This window comes from Dermacentor silvarum, chromosome 3 (genome assembly GCF_013339745.2).
Source record: "Dermacentor silvarum isolate Dsil-2018 chromosome 3, BIME_Dsil_1.4, whole genome shotgun sequence".
NCBI classification, from domain to species: Eukaryota; Metazoa; Arthropoda; class Arachnida; order Ixodida; family Ixodidae; genus Dermacentor; species Dermacentor silvarum.
The window spans coordinates 22,661,188-22,681,827 of NC_051156.1; the positions used below are offsets into that span (position 1 = coordinate 22,661,188).

At 49.4% G+C, this 20,640-nt stretch overlaps 1 protein-coding gene across 3 annotated transcripts in view; it reads right to left on the minus strand.

The window, feature by feature from the left end:
- LOC119444259 (D-2-hydroxyglutarate dehydrogenase, mitochondrial) overlaps positions 1–19,152 on the minus strand; it is a 115,935-nt gene extending 96,783 nt beyond the window's left edge. Inside the window, exons 1-2 of one of the 3 annotated variants that reach the window (XM_037708684.2) lie at positions 18,906–19,147; positions 15,913–16,109 (exon numbers count right to left, since the gene is read on the minus strand). In XM_037708684.2, the coding sequence (XP_037564612.2) occupies positions 15,913–16,109; positions 18,906–18,939 (231 nt within the window). In that variant the 5' untranslated portion in view covers positions 18,940–19,147. Of the gene's footprint in view, positions 1–15,912; positions 16,110–18,905 lie in introns of all 3 variants that reach the window. The other 2 variants (XM_049664508.1, XM_049664507.1) reach the window with 2 other exon arrangements.
- Between the last annotated feature and the right edge of the window lie 1,488 nt (positions 19,153–20,640).

Below are 20,640 nucleotides of genomic sequence, written 5' to 3' on the forward strand. Positions count from 1 at the left end.
CCCACAACGTCGAGTAATCCAATCAGAAGTGGACAAAATGCTCCGCAAAGGGGTCATCGAACCATCAGCCAGTCCTTGGGCTTCGCCAGTCGTCCTCATGAAGAAAAAGGATGGTACCTGGCGTTTTTGCGTCGACTATCGCCATTTAAACAAGATCACGCGAAAGGACGTCTACCAATTACCACGCATCGATGACGCATTGGACTGCTTGCACGGAGCTACATACTTCTCGTCCATTGATCTTAGATCCGGCTACTGGCAGATTTCTGTTGATGAAATGGACCGCGAGAAGACTGCCTTCATCACACCTGATGGTTTACATCAGTTCAAAGTAATGCCCTTTGGCCTATGCAATGCTCCTGCGACATTTGAACGAATGATGGACTCTCTTCTGCGAGGCTACAAATGGACCACCTGTCTTTGTTATCTTGACGTTACTGTTTTTTCTCCCACGTTCAGCAGTCACCTTACGCGACTCGCTGCAATTCTTTCAGTCTTCCGAAAAGCCGGCTTTCAGCTGAACTCTACGAAATGTCAATTCGGGCGCTGTCAGATTACCATGTTGGGACATCTCGTTAACGCAACCGGTGTACAACCAGATCCGGATAAAGTTCGCGCCGTTCGCAGTTTCCCTGCGCCCCGTTCTGCTTCTGACTTGTGCTGCTTCGTCGGCCTGTGTTCTTACTTTCGCCGTTTCGTCAAAAACTTCGCCGACGTTGCTCGCCCTTTGACAGATCTTCAAAAGAAGAACACGCCTTTCTCATGGGGCCCAGAGCAGGCTCACGGGTTCGCCACTCTCATCGGCTTTCTGACCACTCCTCCCATACTTGCCCACTTTGATCCATCTGCACCGACTGAAGTCCGCGCTGACGCCAGTGGCCACGGCATCCGTGCTGTTCTCGCCCAGCAGCAGAATGGTACCGAGTGCGTGATAGCTTACGCCAGCCGCCTGCTGTCACCTTCTGAGAGGAATTACTCCTCCACCGAGCGTTAGTACTTGGCTTTAGTGTGGGCTGTCGCCAAGTTCCGGCCATATTTGTACGGCCGCACGTTTTCGGTCATTACAGACCACCATGCCCTCTGCTGGCTGTCTTCCCTACGGGACCCGACAGGACGGCTTGGTCGCTGGGCTTTGCGGCTCCAGGAATTTTCTTTTATTGTCATCTACAAGTCTGGACGTCTGCACAAGGACACTGACTGCTTCTCTCGTCATCCCGTGGATCCTCCTGATCCTGTTGCACATGATCCGGAGACCTGCGTGTTGGCTTTCACTGACATGTGCGACATGCGCGCTGAACAACATCGCGACGAGTCCTTGCAGGCCATCATCGCCAGAGTGCAATCTGGCAGCACCGACGGCCCGTGCCGCATGTTCGTGCTGCACGACGGCATCCTCTACCGCCGCAATATCAACCCTGAGGGCCCTGAGTTTCTCCTTGTCCTTCCTCGTCATGTACAATCCATCATTCTCGAACAACATCACGATGCACCAACGGCAGGACACCTTGGAGTTTTGCGCACATACGACCGCGTACAACGCCGGTTCTTCTAGCCGGGACTCTACCGCTCTGTGCGTCGTTATGTCGCAACTTGCGAATTGTGTCAGCGCCGAAAAAAACCTCCCCTGCCACCTGTCGGATGACTCCATCCAATTGAAGTTCCCTCTGAACCTTTCTATCGCGTAGGCCTTGACGACGACTAGAGGGAATAAGTGGATCACCGTCGCTACCGATTACGCGACACGCTACGCGATAACCAAGGCGTTGCCGACTAGTTGCGCAACTGACGTCGCACATTTTCTCCTCCATGACGTCATCCTCCATCACGGTGCACCTTGACAGTTACTTAACGACCACGGCAGCTCGTTCTTGTCTCGAGTTGTTGACGACCTCCTCCGCTCTTGTGCCACAGAGCATAAGCTGTCCACCGCCTACCACCCACAAACTAACGGTCTTACGGAACGTCTCAACCGAACACTCACAGAGATGATGTTGATGTACGTCTCCAATGATCACCACGACTGGGACGCCACGCTGGCCTACATCACATTCGCGTATAACTCGTCCAGACATGACACCGCAGGATATTCACCCTTTTATCTTTTGTATGGTCGCGACCCTACATTGCCATTTGACACCATCCTACATTATGGCAATGATGCCATTTGCCTCCATCGAGCCGCTGGTCAACGACTCCTCGCACAGCTCTGTGGGCCGACTTGTTGAGGTTGGGCAGGGCGCCCTTGATCTGCCCCATGTGTGCAGGGAACTAGATGATCGTGTGCGACTTGATGTCCTTGTCCCATAGAATGCGCACGACCTGCTCCGAAACGGTGCCCTTGGTGAAAGCTCGTACAGCCGTCCGCGAGTCGCTGTAGATCGTGGTCCTTTTATCGTCCAGCAGGGTCAGGGCTATGGCCACCTGCTCCGCCACCTCGGCTGACTTCGTTCGAACAGTCGCACAGTTCGTGATTTTCCCATCGTGATCGATGCCCACCGCTACGAATGCCGTCCCGTCGGGGTACCGGGCAGCATCAACAAAACAGCAATCCGGAGCCTCTTCCCGAGCTTTTCCCAGGAGAGCCTTGGCCCTAGCTCGTCTCCGACCCACGTTGTGTTCGGGATGAACGTTGCGTGGAATTGGAGCCACGACAATGCGTTTCCGCTGTTCTCGAGGGAGACCGCAGAAGCGGGACTCGATTTCCGCCGGAGGAACCCCCAGCTCCCGCAGGATGCTCCTACCCGCTTGGGTGGTGGACAGCCTGGCGTACTGCGCCCTCTCCTGCGCTTCCGCGATCTCTTCCAGCGTGTTGTGCATGCCGAGACACATCAGTTTCTCCGAGCTTGTGTACATGGGGAGGCCGAGGGCCCTCTGGATAGTCTTCCTGATCAACGTGTTGAGCTGGTCCCTCTCCGACCTTAGCCAATTGTGCATGGCCGCCACGTAGGTAAAATGACACATTACAAAGGCGTGCACCAGTCTCACAAGATTGTCCTCTCCAAGACCCTGCTGCCGGTTGGCAACTCTCCGTATGAGTCTGATGGCATCCGTTTTCTTGGCTAGTTTAGACACCGTCAGGTTATTGGAGCCGTTTGATTGGATCGTCACACCTAGGACCTGGAGGGAGTCCACCCTGGGGATGACACCGTCCTCACTTGTCTGTAGAGTGATGTCGACGTCCTCTACAGGCTTCCAACCCTTCGGTTTGGGCCCCCTTCGCCTGGGCCTGTAAATGAGCAGTTCTGATTTCCGAGGGGAACACCGAAGGCCGGTCGGCTTAAGATATTCCTCCGTTATCTCGATGGCTTCCTGCAACGCAGCCTCCACCCGTCCATCACTGCATCCGGTACACCAAATGGTGACGTCGTCTGCATATATTGTGTGGTTGATACCCTCGACTTCGGAGAGTCTCCTCGACAGACCGATCATGGTTAGGTTAAACAGGGTCGGGGATATGACAGACCCCTGTGGCGTCCTTCTCAAACCCAGCCTAACCGAGTCCGAAACGAGGTCTCCCGTACTGAGCGTGGCGTCTCTGTCCGCAAGGAATGATCGTGTATAGTCGTGGAAGTGTTTGCCCAACCCGAGGCTAGATATCTGGCTCAAGACAAAGGAATGCAAGACGCTGTCAAAGGCCTTCTCCAGGTCTAATCCAAGTATGGCTCTCGTGTCCCTCGTGTTACGGTCAATGACTTGATATTTGATCAGCTTCATGGCATCCTGTGTTGACAGTCCTGCCCTGAAGCCTATCATATTGTGTGGGTAATTATCCCGGTCTTCCAAGTATCGCGAGACCCTGTTTAAGATAGCATGTTCGGCGACCTTGCCAACGCACAAAGTGAGTGAAATCGATCGGAGGTTATCGAGACTAGGGGGCTTGCCCGGTTTGGGCATGAGAATGGTGGCAGCCCTCCTCCATATCTCCGGTACTTTTCCGTCGTTCCAAATCTTGTTGATAACGTCTATCAGGTACTCCACCGACTTGTCGTCCAAGTTCCTCAGTGCCTTGTTTGTAACTCTATCCGGACCCGGGGCCGACCTGCCGTTTAAATCGTGCAGGGCCCTTCGGATCTCCTCGACACTAAACTCCGCATCCAGCTCCAGGTTCGCGACACCCCCATATTCTGGGATGGGGGACGCCGGACCGGAGGCTACCGGCAAGTACTTCTCGATCAACCTTTCCATAACCTCCTCGTCCGAGGATTCTTGCCTGGCCCCATGCAGCGCTCTTCCCAGCGTGCTCCGCTGGTTCGACTTGGTGTTGGTCTCGTCCAGCAGATGCTTTAGGAGGTTCCAGGACCCCCCGCTCCGCATCTGGCCGTCAATCGAGTTGCAAACTTCATCCCATTGCTGTCTGGAAAGGACCTCGGCAATCTTCTTGCGGAGCCTTCGATTGAGCCGCTGACCCTTCCATCTGGCCAGAAGGGACTGCTTGGCCTCGAGTAGGTGCGCCAGCCTGCTGTCCATCTTCTGTACCGCGAGGTCTGTGCTAACCTCTTTGGTCGCGCCCTCAATGTCCTCACGAATCTCTGCAATCCATCGCTCTAGGTCGGGCCTCTCTTCCCCGGTCCTCTCCTCTCTCAGCTTGCGGAACTTGTCCCAGTCGGTGAATCGGAACTTGCGTTGTCTGTTCTGCTCGATCCGAAGGACAGTGGCCAAGACGTAGTGGCCGCTGCCAAAGTCCATGTTAAGGTTTGTCCAGTTCACCTCTGCAATCCCCTGACGAAAGTGAGGTCCGGAGTCGTGTCCCGGCTGGATGACGTACCGCACCTGGTAGGGAAGGCAGGGTCCGTGACCAACATCAGGTCCAGATTTATTGCCTCTCTCCATAGGTCCTCCCCTTTACGGGTGTCATACGGGTAGCCCCACGTATGATACGGAGCGTTGAAGTCACCCGCCACGACCAGGGGAGCGCCTCTGGCGAGATGTGCAGCTTTGGAGACAAGGGCTCTGAAGCGTTGCCTCAGATCCCTGGGACTGCTGTACACATTCAAAACAAAGATGCTCTCTCTGTTCGCCGGGCCGGGAATGATTTCTATCATGACGTGTTCGACCTTGCTCGACGCCAGCTTGAGGTCATGAACGACGTGGGTAAGCTTTTTGCTGATCAGTACACCCACTCCTCTTCCTTCGTCGTGTTTTGCGACAGACCGGTAGCCGGGCAGCACGACGCTGTTAGTTAGTGTTTCCTGCAGGAGTACTACGTGAGGCTTTTCCGAGTGCGAGCGAATAAATTACTGCAAGGGGGCCCTTTTGTGCAGAAACCCCCTGCAGTTCCACTGCCATATTCTGAATGAATTAGTTTGCACAGCCATCGTGTGGCTGTTGCAGCTGCCTCCATCGCGCCCGATGATGGTGTCAAATGGCAACGAAGCCATACTGGCTGCCTCCATTGGGCCCGCGACGCAGCAGAGAGGCTCGGCCTTTCTGTGCTGACGTGGGAGCGGCCCGCTACGTGCTGACGCGTGTTCCGAGGGACAATAATAAAGTTTTACCATACCATACCATACCATCCTACCTTCTGTGCCACGTGTTACAACTGAGTACGCTCGTGAAGTCATCGATCGCGCTCACATGGCTCATCAAGTCGCCCGAGCTCGTCTATTGGCATCTCAGGATATACAGAAAGAGCGGTACGATCGGCGCCATCGCGACGTTAAGTTCGCCCAAGTGCTTGGGCGCTCCTCTGGTCACCCATGTCGTCATGTCGGTCTCTCCCAGAAGCTTCTCTCTTGCTACACAGGGCCTTATGAAGTCCTACGTCAAGTTAACGACATCAATTACGAGATCTCGCCGTTACAGTTTGCTCTGTCCTCAAGTCCGACGCCAGTTGACATCGTGCACGTTTCGCGGTTGAAGCCATACTTCGCTCGCAGTTCTTCGCCTGACATGCACCGAGACGGTGCTTCAGCACCCGGGGGTTCTGTTACGGAAAGATAGGAGGAAAGAAGAGAAGAAGAAGATCGAGAGACACTGGCTGTTGCGTGTTGTTGCTGGTCAGCTATCTCGACCACACTAACCCTACTTGTGTATATATTGTAAATACATCCAGTCTATACTCCCAACATCCCCGTAACATAATTAATGAGATTTGACTGTACATTGAATGCAAACGTTCTAGCCACATTCCTCGACTGTTGCATACGCGTGGCGGCTCGGTGCACATGTCTTGCATATGTGCGGGTCTTGAAAATTGTTGCTTTGGTTATAGTGCGGTACAGCTTATAGCGCGGATATTCGCGACTCCGGCAACTTACGTCATAAGCGGTCTACACTGTTTACGTATATATTCTATTCAGAATATATATGTAAAGGAAGAAATAACAAAAATTCTAAATGCACCAATTGGAAAAGTGAGAACTCCCGACCAGAACAAGCGCACGTGCTTGCAGTAACAAACATACTTATTAGTAAATACTGGATAGAAAACTCTCATTTGCAGAAATAATATGCATAGCAGGTAAAACCACCATGTGTGTGTATATATATATATATATTGTTACACGGCTCTGCACAATATTGCTACTTGACGAGGAAGAGGAACGCGAGCTGGGGGCTGAAGAAGACGACGCTTCAGTGACTGACTGGTTGTGTCAATCATTGTCAATCGTGTAAATATTGTAAATATATTTTCCCGTCTTGCTTCTTCCCTCCGTCACATATTCGGACATCTTTAGTACAGGTTGGAACAGGAAAGTTCTGTACGGCACTAACTTTGTCCGGGTCTGGGCGCACACCAGATGAGTCAACAAGATGACCGAGGATAGCAATTTGGCGGCGGCCGAAGTGGCATTTAGATGAGTTAAGTTGAAGGCCAGCAGTGCGAAAAGCAGAAAGAACGAGCGAGAGGCGCTCCAGGTGCGAGGCAAATGTAGGAGCAAAAACGATGACGTCGTCTAAGTAGCAAAGACAGATGGACCACTTCAGGCCATGCAGGAGTGTGTCCATCATGCGTTCAAATGTAGCTGGAGCATTACATAAGCCGAACGGCATGACTTTGAACTGGTATAAGCCGTCGGGCGTTATAAAGGCAGTCTTCTCGCGGTCCAAGTCGTCGACGGCAATCTGCCAGTAGCCGGAACGAAGGTCGATGGAAGAAAAGTACTTCGCACCGTGGAGGCAGTCGAGGGCGTCATCAATGCGTGGTAGAGGATAAACGTCTTTCTTTGTGATCTTGTTAAGGTGCCGGTAATCCACGCGGAAGCGCCAGGTGTCGTCCTTCTTTTTAACTAGAACGACAGGGGACGCCCAAGGACTGGATGACGGTTCGACGATACCTCGAGAGAGCATCTTTTCGACCTCCGTGTGAATGACTTTGCGTTCATGCAAAGACACGCGGTATGGTCGCCTGTGAATAGGGTGTGCGTCACCGGTGTCAATACGGTGTGTCGTCAGAGAGGTCTGGCCTAAAGGGCGACCATGCAGGTCAAAAATGTCGCTGAACGAGGCAAGCAGATGGCGTAGCTGGTCGGCGTGGTGTGGCGGAAGATCGGGAGCAATCATGTTTGTTAACTCCGGATAGACAGCCGGCAAAGAAGATGCAGAGTCAAGGGTAGACGACGTAATATCAACAGTCAAGGCTGATAACTGGGAATCTTGGGAGGAGGACAGCGTACCCAAGGCTATGCCTTGCGGGAGGACGTGGTCCCCAATTCCGAAGTTTACGAGAGGAAGGCAGGTGGAGTTGTTGGTGATAGTGACGACGGTGTGCGGACGAGCAACGTGATGGGCAAGGAGAACGTCCGTGAGAGGAGAAACAATATAGTCACCGTCAGGCACAGGTGGATCGGGGGAGAGGAGGACGCAGGTCATGGCTTGTGGGGGGAGTCGAATGTGCTCAGCTGAGCACAGTCTGCTAGGAACTTCCTCGGGTGGGTCAGGGCAAGGCCAATCGAGTTGAACAAGTCCAGCGGAGCAGTCGATAAGTGCGGAGTGAGCGGATAGAAAATCAAGGCCTAGAATAACGTCATGGGGACATTCTCAAATAACAGTAAATAATACAGATGTTTGGCGGCCAGCGACGCCCACACGAGCGGCACACATTCCTATTGTGGCCAGTGTTCTTCCATCAGCGACTCGCACAACACAGGACGCCGCAGGTGTCAGGACTTTAGTGAGCCGTCGACGAAGCTGGTCACTCATCACAGAGATGTGCGCACCGGTATCAAGCAGAGCAGTAACAGGGACACCATCCACATACACATCAAGTAAATTCCTATCCGTCGGTAAGGTCAGTAGAGGTATTGCAGTCCGGGTCGATCTAGCAGCGTCACCCCTCGGAGCTGCACCCGTCAGTTTCCCGTAGAGCGCCGGTACATGGGGGACGGAGAACAGCGAATAGTGGGTGAGCGAGACAGGGGACGTCGTGGTGATGGTGAACGACTCTGTCGTGTAGATGCGGACGCCTGAGTAGAGTAGTATGGCTCTGTGGAATCTTCCGGTGGCGGTCGAGTACCGGGTGAGCGGCGGTAAGGCGGAGACGCAGACCGATATTGCGATGACGTCCAGGTATTGCGGCAGTGACGGGAAATGTGGCCAACGCGTCGGCAGTTGAAGCAAATCGGCCTGTCATCGGATGTTCGCCATTCAGCTGGGTTGCGAAAAGGCCGAGAGGGGTACTGGCGTCGCGAAGCAGGGATCGTAGAGAAGGCGTACGTATCCGATCGGTTGACGGAACAGACAGACTGAATGCCAAGGTTCGCCAACTCTTCGCGTACGACAGACTGCACAAGGGAAATTGTCGCTCGAGAATCGGTAGCAGAGGTCTGGAAGCCAACCGGTGCCGCGGCTTCGATCTCTCGCCGAACGACACGAACGAGGCTCTCGGACGTTGGCGGCTGAAGCGGAGAGTGAAGATCCTCGCACGACGACGTAGCAGCTGTGCTTGGAAGACGCGTGAATTGGTGCGCGATGCGACGACTTTTTGCTTCTTCGAAGCGTCGACATTCATTAATGACGTCGTCGATGGTGGAAAAATTCTTATATACGAGCAGATGAAAAGCGTCGTCCGCTATGCCCTTCAGTACATGGTTCACTTTGTCTTCTTCCGACATCCGCTCGTCAACCTTGCGGCAAAGGGCGAGAACATCCTGGATGTATGTCAGGTATGATTCGGTCGACGTCTGGACGCGAGACCCAAGCTCCTTTTGCGCAGCTAGCTGATGGCCAACAGGCTTGCCGAATAACTCGCGGAGCTTTTGCTTGCATTGCTCCCAGCTAGTCAATTCTTCATCGTGGTTTCTAAACCAGACCCGTGCCGTGCCTTGCAGGTAGAAAATTATGTTTGCCAGCATAACAGTTGGATCCCACTTGTTATGGGCGCTGACAAGCTCGTACATGTAGAGCCACTCATCGACGTCAAGGTTGTCGGTCCCGGAAAACGTGCCTGGGTCGCGGGGCTGGGACAAGATGACTGTCGGCATTGGGGTAGCGGTTGCTCCTGTCGGCATGGTGGCTGTCCCTGCACCAGCTCCAGCGCTCGTTATATTGTTAGTGGCCAGGCTACGTCCGCTGCGGAGCTCCGTAGTGCACAGTAGTACCCAGCACTTCCACCAAATATGTGACGGAGGGAAGAAGCAAGACGGGAAAATATATTTACAATATTTACACGATTGACAATGATTGACACAACCAGTCAGTCACTGAACCGTCGTCTTCTTCAGCCCCCAGCTCGCGTTCCTCTTCCTCGTCAAGTAGCAATATTGTGCAGAGCCGTGTAACAATATATATATATATATATATATATATATATGTGTGGAAGTGTTATTGTTATACTGTACGACGCCTAATGTAATGCCGATGTAATGCTTAAAAGCACTATTACAGTCCCAAAGGTGAGTGACCGATGCAAGTGAGGACTGTTATTCCGAATGATTGTGCTGCCGGGGAGTCGTGGCTGTTGCGCAGAAGCGCAGTTCCTGCTCGAATTAACGCACAGCTGTTAATAAGTCCTGCTTAAGAAGTTCCTAGCTGTCATTCAGTATAAACGCCCTGTTTTGGGGCAGCCTGTAAATCTGCTAACTTGATTCAGACAAGGAAAACTTTGTTCCACAGTCTCACCATGTTTGCAACCCGTTAAAACTGGGTGCCCCATGTGGTACCACACTTATCTTCTCCAACGATCGCAAAAGATCTACACATATCGCTACGTGAATGTGAGACATGCCGTTCCTTTGTTTCATTATGGTCGTTATGATAGTGCACCGGATAAGTGCATCCGACGTTGCAGCTCGAGCAGCAAGCCGTGTTTTTCTCAACAGAGACTTTCTCGTTTGTGAAAGAGACTTTCTCAACAGAGACTTACTCGGATAAGTGAAAGCAGCCGTTTATAACATACAAGCTGAGTTGAGAGGTGATACATTGCGGAACGGCATTACATTACATTAATGTATGATATATAGGATAAGCGTAACATGTTTTTCTCGGAAATCAGACTCGAGAATAATTTATTTTGTTTACACACCTAGAAAACAGCCGAAGAACGCAGCCACCTTCTTTTTTATTTTTTATTATTTAAACAAATTTTTCGTTTTTACGTGGCAAAACCACGTTCCGCAATGTATGACCTCTCAACTCAGCTTGTATGTTATAAACGGCTGCTTTCACTTATCCGAGGAAGTCTCTGTTGAGGCACCCGGTTTAGTTTTCACCGCCTGGGGTTCTTAACGTGCACCTAAATAGAATTTCACGAGTCTTTTTCTATTTCGTTCCCATCGAATTGCGCGACCTGGATTGAACCCGCGAGCTCCAGTTTAGCATTGTAACGCTGTATCCACTATATGACCACTAATTAGGCTACTGTGCAGGCTTTTTTTCTTTTCTTTTTTTTTATTCTTTGAAGTATCGACTGGGAAAAAATTCCACGTACGACTTACGGCCAAAGATTAGCATATAGAATGACAAACAAACTGTTTTCAGCGCTCAAAGTACAACCGCAATAAATGACCCTGTACCAATTACGCCGCATTCTGTTACGCGAGGAAGGCAGACACTTGAATGGAATGTTGCGCTGCGGTTTACTCTTTTTTTTTAATCTATAACAATGCTTCCTGTAAATCAGCGTACAAGGCGCCGGATGGGGCAGATATGCTTTACTTGTTTGAAGCGGCAAGCAGGAAGGTTACATATGTTGCTTTGTCTGCGTTTCGCAAGACCGACTGATGGAAAACTACATATATGCGCAACAATACACACGAGAGATACATGCAGCTTGAAGAACGAGAAAAATATTTGTTCTCCAAAGGGAACCGTGCAATAACACAGTGGAATGAAAGCCGACACTGGGGCCGCAATGCACGCGTAATCACCGAGTGGCATTAAAAAATAAAATAAAGAAGAGAAAGAAAGGAATTTATGCTTAAGGTATAAATACATGTCATATGCAATTATGAACACCATTTGAGAGGTCTGAACGCAAATACCAGCGTGCGAAGTAGTACGAATGACCATGCGGATCAGTATCGCTAATAGTTTCCAACGGCGCGACCTTGATGTGGCCCAATCCACTTCGATCGCGGCGCCGCCACAGTAATTTTCCAAGTCGGGCGCTTCACTGCAAAGCATGCCCTGCCCCAGCCGCTCGTCCCACTCGACCGTATTCTAGTACACTCTACCACACTACTGCGTTGTGGCTACAGAAATGGATTGGATTGGATGCTTTGATTGGCTTGAGTATGTAGTTGCCAGGCATTCAACATCATCATCATCAGCCTATATTTAGGTCCACTGTAGGACGAAGGCCTCTCCCTGCGATCTCCAATTACCCCTGTCTTGCGCTAGCGTATTCCAAGTTGCGCCTGAAAATTTCCAAACTTCATCACCCCATCTGGTTTTCTGCCGACCTCGACTGCACTTACCTTCTCTTGGTATCCATTCTGTAACCCTAATGGTCCACCGGTTATACATCCTATGCATTACATGGCCTGCCCAGCTCCATTTCTTCCACTTAATGTCAACTAGAATATCAGCTATACCCGTTTGTTCTCTGATCCACACCGCTCTCTTCCTGTCTCTTAAGGTTAGTCCTAAGATTTTTCGTTCCATCGTTCTTTGTGCAGTCCTTAACTTGTTCTCGAGCTTCTTTGTTAACCTCCAAGTTTCTGCCCCATATGTTAGCACCGGTAGAATGCAATGACTGTACACTTTTCTTTTCAACGACAGTGGTAAGCTCCCAGTCAGGATTTGGCAATGCCTGCCGTATGCACTCCAACCCAATTTTATTCTTCTGTAAATTTTTTTCTCGTGATCAGGGTCCCCTTTGAGTAATTGACCTAGATAAACGTACTCCTTTACAGAGTCTAGAGGCTGACTGGCGATCCTGAATGAGGCGTTCAACAGGCATCCACTAAAAACCGGCTGAACGAAAGTGTATTGAAGAAATTCATGTATATTTAAGGACTTCAAAATAATTAAGGGTTTTCAAGGGTTTCAAGGACTGCTACGAACCCTGTAAGTGTTTATGTTTACGCCAATATTATTCAAATGCAACCCTAATTACACAATCGCAATGTTTGTAAAAATGTAATGTGGTGAGGCAAATGTAATACTTGAAGGGGACCAGATATTTATTTGAATAAAATGCAGTTCTAACCATGGAGTAATATAAACAGGAGCGCCGACTCCGCTGCCGCGCAACGCATTTGCTCGGGACAAACCGTGTAACACGGACACCGGGGGTCCAGCTCATGCCTTTGCTCTCTGCTTTCTTCTTCCCTTCTGCGCCAGCCGACTAATGTCATCGCGTAGCACCATCTGTCGAGGCACGTGGAAACCACTAACAGCTTGCTTCCATGTGCGCATGTGCTGAGTGGCGGAGACCGGCAGCAGCGCGGAATGGGCAGGGTGGCACGCGTCGTTTGCTAGAAACGTGGGCCCTCCGCCGTCTCAATTTAACAGCAATCAAACACAAAAAAAATATATGCGCACAAATAATAAAAGCGCAAATAAGCACACAGTACCGCTTTTATGCACATATGCGAAACATTTTTACATGTCTTTAGAGGAAAGGGACAATAAATGATGTTGTACAAAAAGACACAATAGGAGTACTTGTTTTTCACTCCTCAATGTCTGCGGGGAAGTGAAGGTGCAAAATTTTCACCTTCCTCCTTTGTTTACCAAGTGAGCAGTATGTTCATACCTGACGGAACAAGGTATCTTAATACTTGTGCGTGAAGAGACTGAGCAACAGGACAGTGTTTTGTTCCCGGCATGGGCATAAATATGGGTATGGCAACGGTCGCGAGAAGTTTTCACTCTTCGTGGCGCCTTCTGATCTTCAACTACTGCAGCAGTGACGTCAAGAAATTCTTGAAAGTAAGCGAGCGCTTAAAGCAATGAACGAAATATGTGCGCGACACTTCTAGAAGCACCTCATGTTTTTATAGGTACTTCAGCGAGCACCAAGGCGATGTCCTACTAGATGTAAAGAAAGTGACTTAACTTCGAAGTGGAGCCGTTTTTTCAATTTTTGAGGGAAGCCTGGCGCAGCTCAATGATGCTGAACACCAGGAGGAACCAGAAGATATCAATGCGGAAGGACGGCAGGAGCTCAATTTGTCTACAACTACACACAGTGCAGGTTCCTTTCCTTGTCCAGAGACGTGCTGTAATGTAAATTCTCAGCCTTTTCTTCGAGAAGATTCCCCCAGTTATGGAGACACATAATTTGAGCTTTCCTTGTGAAATCCATAAGCCGGAAACACTGGCAGGAATTCCCAATTATTATGTTTTAATGAGAATCCCGCAATTTTGCTCACACGGGAACCGGGTGACACGAAAAGCATCGTGAGAAAAAAAGAAGCAAGCGAAGCATCTTAGCACTTGATGCGTGCTCAGATAAAAAGAGTGATAAACGTCACCTTCGCATTAAAAGCTTCTTTTTGCTGTCGTCAGTCGTTGCTTGAGACCGCACGAAGTGCCGTTATACCTCCTTACCATTTGCCTAGTTTTTCTTTCCATCTTAATTTCCGTCATTCGTTTATTTTCTGTTCCAGTGCCTTGTATAGTTCCATGTGGCCCACCTGACAAATGCCCTGCATTTGGCTTGTACAAAATAAATGAAATAAAATTATACATGCCTTGTTTCTCCTGCTAACGTCACTCTGTCAACCACAAGAGCTATGCCAGCTATGCACGCTACAGGCGTCAGGGCATGAGTGGAGCAGACGACAAAATGGATAGGCAAGCAGGCGCCGTTGCTATGGCAACTGTAGCAATGACGAAGACACCGAAAAACCCGAGCTTTTTTTCTTTTCTTGTTTTGGCTTGACCTGCCCGCGCCTCTGCTGCGTCGGTTTGTTGGGCCCGCCTCACCGCTCCACAGTTTTTCCCCATCCGTAGTGCCATCTGGCGAACACACTGTGAAACAGGAACAGGCGTTTCAGGATGTGTCCCTTCCAGACGAGCGGAGTCGGCGCTCCTGTCTTATCTTACTCCGTGGTTCTAAATAAGGAGAGCCCTTTTAAATATAGCACCCAATCAATTGTGTAGTACAGTGCACAAAACCATTTCTGGGTTCGCATTGAAAAAGTACTATCTTTCCTCGATCAGTGTGTGACGACACGTGTCAAAAAAAGCATAGGTTCCGTATAAAGTCCAAGTGTTTGCTGATGGTGCAAGGACGAACCAAGAAGTATGGATGTGCGATCCAGCATGTTCTAGGAGGGGAGTAACGTGACCCACTTGCTTCTCAGCCTCAGATGTTGTACGCTCTCGGCGCACAACATTACGGTAGCTAGCAACGCACTTTGGCTCGGTCATTCGAAAATGGGACGAGAAATTTTGTTCGAAACAACCATTTTTTGGAGTTTGAATTCGTGCGAGTTTTTCTTTATTCAAATACATAGGACTTTACCTGGACCAACAGAGCAGTTTGAATTATCCATCAATTTGAATTATTGGAATTTCCCAGCACAATGATGCAAATGTTACGATGTAGGTCTTTTGTGCCACAGAACACTTGTGCCGCAGAATTCGAATGCTGTCAAGTGCTAGAAAAACACAATGACCAGCTGGTTCGGGAAATTACTGATGCAGCCGAGATTGCTAGACTTGGTGACCAATGTGTTAGTACGCCGTCCTTGTTGCTAACAGATAATGAACTTGAGCTCTTGCACGTGCAATATTTGTAGCGAGTGCACAGAAGTGCGTGTGTCACATGATGTGCAAAGACGTGTCTGTGACACGTGTGATTCCTATAAGCAGCTGTGTTTCCTTCAAATAAACGTTGTTGAAAGTCAGCACTCGTGGTGTCATCTTCTCGACTCGTGTTGCCGTCTAAGGTTAACACCAGGATGGAAAACCAACAAGCCCAAGCTGCGGTTCTGAAGATGTAGGTTCGGAATCCATTTCAGTGAGACACAAACGCAGATTAAATTTATTAGATGCAGCAAACGTGTCTGTTGTTCTTTTGCACTGCATATTACCACCACCATTCTTCACACTGAGCATAATCAGAATATCAGTGTTCATAATTGCCAATGTAAGCCATATTTCACATGACTGCACAGGCATCATATCATGAATACAGCCGATGCACTGATCGAACTCGTGCCCCGCATCTTCTTCTCGAGTCTGTTCTCATTCTTAGTGGTGTTGTTGACTTGGCACCACGGTGACAAGCAGTGCGTGGATTGATAAAACACGAGAAGGAATGAGAAACGTTCATCTCTGGCGAACAAGTAATCAATTGTACCACCGCTTCCTGACCTGGGAGTGACAGCTTATGAGGTGTCTTCATCGAAGGTCGGTAGCCACCAGTTTTCATAGGCCTCCTATAAACACCAATGGCAGAGCTTTGCCATTGCCCCTGGCGAGAAATGATCCCATTTGTGGTTCATCCTTGTCACTCATGGCTGCCTCCAATTGCACTATGCTGCGAGAATGTGCACGAGTATAAAACGCAACACGTACCGCTTCCAGTCCGAGCACGGAACCATGCAGCGGGCCATAGCGGAGCAGCCGCAGGCCTCCTGCGTTGGTGGCCACGTTGCCTCCGATGTGGCAGGAGCCCTTGGCGCCCAAGTCGAGGGGAACTGTGAGTGCTGCCTCCTCCCCCACCCGTGCGTCCAGTGCCTCCAGCACGCAGCCGGCCTCACAAGACACTGCACCTGCAGGTTCACACTGGTTACTCTTCTCGACCATGCCCCAAAGTCCCGAGCTCTCTAACTTGTTTCCACCGCCTGCACAACATCTCTGGAACCTGCCAACAAAATCGGGGCCACGTGGTTATTACACCAACACAATGTAGAGAGAGAGGCACCAAAGGATTGGAAACAAATGATGGCTGTAGCGTTTGGCAGTCACAGATAAGCGCACAGTAACTGGAATAAGTAAACAAAGTTGGTCATGACCAGACAGAGTGATAAACTTGAGAATAGCTCAGCAAAATGCCTCGTGGTGTTGCACCAGCCACCTGCGATACGACATGATTCTCTCGACGTAGTGTCAGCCGCTCGCTATCTTGGTTGGTTTGCTCATACACATTGCAGAGAATCAGCCTCGTCTTGTGCCCAGCTGACCTCTGCAAGTTTCCTTGTCTTGGCTGTGTTACCGTAACAAGCTTCTCAAGCTACTTTGCTATGCTCTAAGTTTCTGCCCAAATGTTAGAATGCACACACTTTTCTTTTTAAGTATGTTATGAAGCTGCTGTTCACAGGTGTCTGCCACATGCACTCACAAGTATTTTTATTAACCTGGAAATTTCCTTCTCACAACCTGGGTCTCCTGTGAATACTTGACTTTGGTAAACATGCACACCTTTTAATAAAGGCTGACTACCAATCGTAAGCTTGGAACGACACAGAGTTGAGCTAGGTGATATGGATTCATGTTAAAAAGAAGAGAGGGAAACGGACAAATATCAACTAAAAGGTCGCCTAGTGGCGGAGAAGAAGTTAGACTTACCTGCGCAATCCCAGGAGCGCCACCCGTCAATCATGCGGGTGGCGGTGCCATTCCTGAGCATCCACAGATAAGTTATATGTCTCTCAGTGTGACTTTTCATTTGATAGCTGGTGCTTGTGTTATATCCATTTCCCTTCTCTTGTGCCTGTGTCTTGTGGGGATGCGCGACTCTCACGCGTCTCCTGTAATCCAGCGTCACCGCGTGGCTAAGCGCCGGCCGTGGTGGTTGCGGCGCATTGCGAGAAATGCCGCGAGTATCGCTATGCTAACGGCACCGAACGTTGGGGTGACTTGGGAGAAAAAGGTCGAAGGCGCTTCCTCTTTGGCTTGGGATCGGCGACCAACATGCATGAACGCTTTGCGCGTGCGCCGGCCCGCTTCGCGGGACCGTCTCGCGAGGCTAAGAGCAGGACATGGACGAACACAGATCGTTTGAACGCGCCACCGTTCGCGTGACCGTACCTGTGAACGACTAGGCGATGGTGTGATAGCATCGGGCGAACATATTCGCTCGCTATCCGGTCGCAGTGAGTCGGACTTCCTTGATTTGTCGCACGCCCATGTGAATTTTCTATTGGTAGTAATTCGGCTAGCGTATATTAACGTATGAAAGGTGAAATTAAATGCCCTTTTGATTGTTTGCACTACTGTGTTGTCGTTCCTTTGTCCCAAGAGCACGTGTGAGACCCCACAGTCTACACATGTACATTTTTTCTAACATCAATCAGAAACTCTTGTTCCCTTGGCATTACCTTAGTCTTTCGCATATTATTTTCTACATTCCCATTCCAACCACACTTCCCCAATGCTTTCCTTGGCTTCATTGTCTGTTGGCTTAATGTGGTCAAGATTAACAATATCGAGCCCCTTCTTCTCTCGCATATTATTTCTCGTATATTATTCTTCAGGTTGTGCTGGTTTTGTTGTTCCCAACATTGCTAAACAAGACAATATAATCTGGAAATTGCCCACTAATCTTGACCCCCTAAGCCGTGCCAGCTCCTGGTATCGCCAAAGTAGCTGGCAGCAGTTCCTGGTTCAACACATTCTGAATGCATTATTTTACACACAAAGCTGCACATTGTCATGGTGCAAGTTTTGAGAATATTTTGCCTGTGCAAGTCAAGGGGCACATGCAATTCTGGTACAGAATTTCGTTTTTGCTTTTTTTTTTGTGTCGGCCTTATTATTTTTGTGGTGCATTGCTATCACTGCCTGTTGTACTTAGCAGGCAACACTGCAGAAGCTATGTGTGCTCAGAGAAGTCTCACTTCACACATCTTGGAGAGTAGTTGTTCTTGGATCTGCATTGCATAACTATCCATTCTTGGAATGTAGAAAATTCTAACTATCCATCCATTCTTGCACAAACAAACGAAACACGAGAAAGAATACAGGTCAAGCCCTGGTCTACCAAACAAAGAGATTTTTGCATTCAGTTATTGCTCGTGAATATGTGATAATTTTTTACATGTAATCCACATCACTTTCACGGCTATTGCCGATACAGGGTGTTCCAACTATCATGCACCAACGTTTAAAGATATCCAAAGGCCACGTAGCTGGACAGAACCAAGGTAATGTTGTTTGCCGTCGCTTGGAGATACTCAAATTATTTTTTTGCATTCTGCCTAATTACATAATGAGTCTTACTTAATTATTCAACTTGTCATATTATAATCAGATGAAAAGTGTCGATGAGAAAATTGTAGAGCAACATGAAAAACTCCCAATACAGCTTTCTGTTGCTTAATACGTGCTACATAAAGGTGTTTTTCCAAGCCCGCGAATACTTGCAAAATTGCCGCGCGAATGTTTTCTAGTTTTCACTACGTCTTACAACAGCAAACTTGGACATAAAAAGAAACATTATAGACCTCTGCTCTTCTTATAGACTTTGCTGCAGCAGCATGGTATATTCACGGCAAAATGTAGAAGGCAAACCCACCGCGATATCTCCCACTGGCGGTGCATAGCTGTCTGCAATTTCTACTACTCACCGGACAAGGGGTCGATGGTGTTCACTTTGGCCATGCGTGCTGTCGAGAGGACCAACTCGTCAAAGACCGGCACGCTGCCACCCACAAGGCCCGTGTTGCCGCCCTGTGGGCAGATGGCCAAGCGGCGGCCATGACAATGCGACAGAACTGCGGACACCTCCTCCGTCGAACGTGGCAGCAGAACAGCCGCTCCCGATCCTGCATGCACACATGTTTAAGCTAAGCTTCCAAGCTGCACTTAACGGGGCACTGAACACACTCTCGTGACAAACCTTTCATTTCTCCTCTGCATCATTCACGATTGCAATCAACCAATCATAAGCTATCTTCCAAGCACATTTAGGAGATCAGATCAGGTTGAAGGAAAGTCAGTGCTCTTTGTCAAACTATTCTTTTATTCTTGATGATGATGATGATGCATTTGGTGTTTTGTGGTGCAAGGGCCAAGTATGGCCAAAGAGTGCCAGGCCACAGTTAATGTGTTAACAATGAAGTAATGAATTATGTAGTTGGCTGTAGAGGGGCCTAAAAACAGTGGCTGTAAAGTCCGTAAAATGCATATGTAATAAAATTATAGAAATGACCAATGAATGTACTCTAAAAGAAATACATTGAGAAGCGGGATAAAATGAACTACAATATGTCCTTTGTGATTTTTTTTAAGCACTACTGCATTTCCAAGGCCCTCAAAATGCAAGGGCCTGGAAGCATCTGCGTTGCAAAGCGATCCATCGCAGCAGCAGCCTCTTGAAAAAGCATGCGCTACGAATGTCTAGTGCCTATCACTTTCAATAGAGCAAAATCATTTAAAGAGTTTACAACTGATTTGCTATCGAAAAACTGCTCTGGTCCAAGGAACATTGCCAGATGGCGAGGAATATGCTCTCTGTAAGCTGAAGGGAAATACTTTCTACGCAGAAGTTCTGCTCACTGGCATTCAAGCAAAACATGAAGGACGGTGAGCCACATCTGCCACAGGTTGGAGGCTCATCATTAGTCAGCAGATAATTTTGGGTGCCATACGTGTGCCCTATTCTGAGTCGACAGAATAGGACATCGATGTGCCGTGTTTTCGTTGTGGAGGTACACATGCCTAACTGTGGTTTTATTATGTATGGCTTATTATTAGTTTCAGCCTCCCACAAACGTTGCCGATGGTTTTTTAGTTTCTTGCGTACAAAAGGTTTAAGATTCTCGTGCTAGCTCCGACAGTTAATGGTGACCCGATAATGAACACGCAACCCCAACCATCCCGCATGGATCCCGCCGGCTCTTCCACCCAGCCTACCGGTCCTGACGCCCAAGAAGACGCCAGACCTAACAGTGCTGCGGTGGCTGCGATCCAACACGTCAACCTGCCACCATTTTGGCCAAACAACCCCTGCACATGGTTACTGCAGGTCGAGGCGTACTTCCGTCTACGGCAAATCACCAGCCAACAGACCAGGTACTGGCATCTGGTGTCCTCCTTACCTCCGGACGTAGCCGAAGACTTCACAGATATTTTAGCTTCGCCGCACCCGAGCCATCCCTACGACACGTTGAAGGAAGCTATCATTTCCCGCAAGTCCGAGTCTGAACACAGCAGACTCCAACAGCTCATCACGGCCACAGAGCTCGGTGACCGTCGCCCATCCCAGCTCCTGCGACACATGCGCCGGCTCATTGGCGGGACCTCCGCCTCTCAAGAGGAGAAGCTTTTGCGTGAGTTGTTCCTTCAGCGCTTACCGCAGAG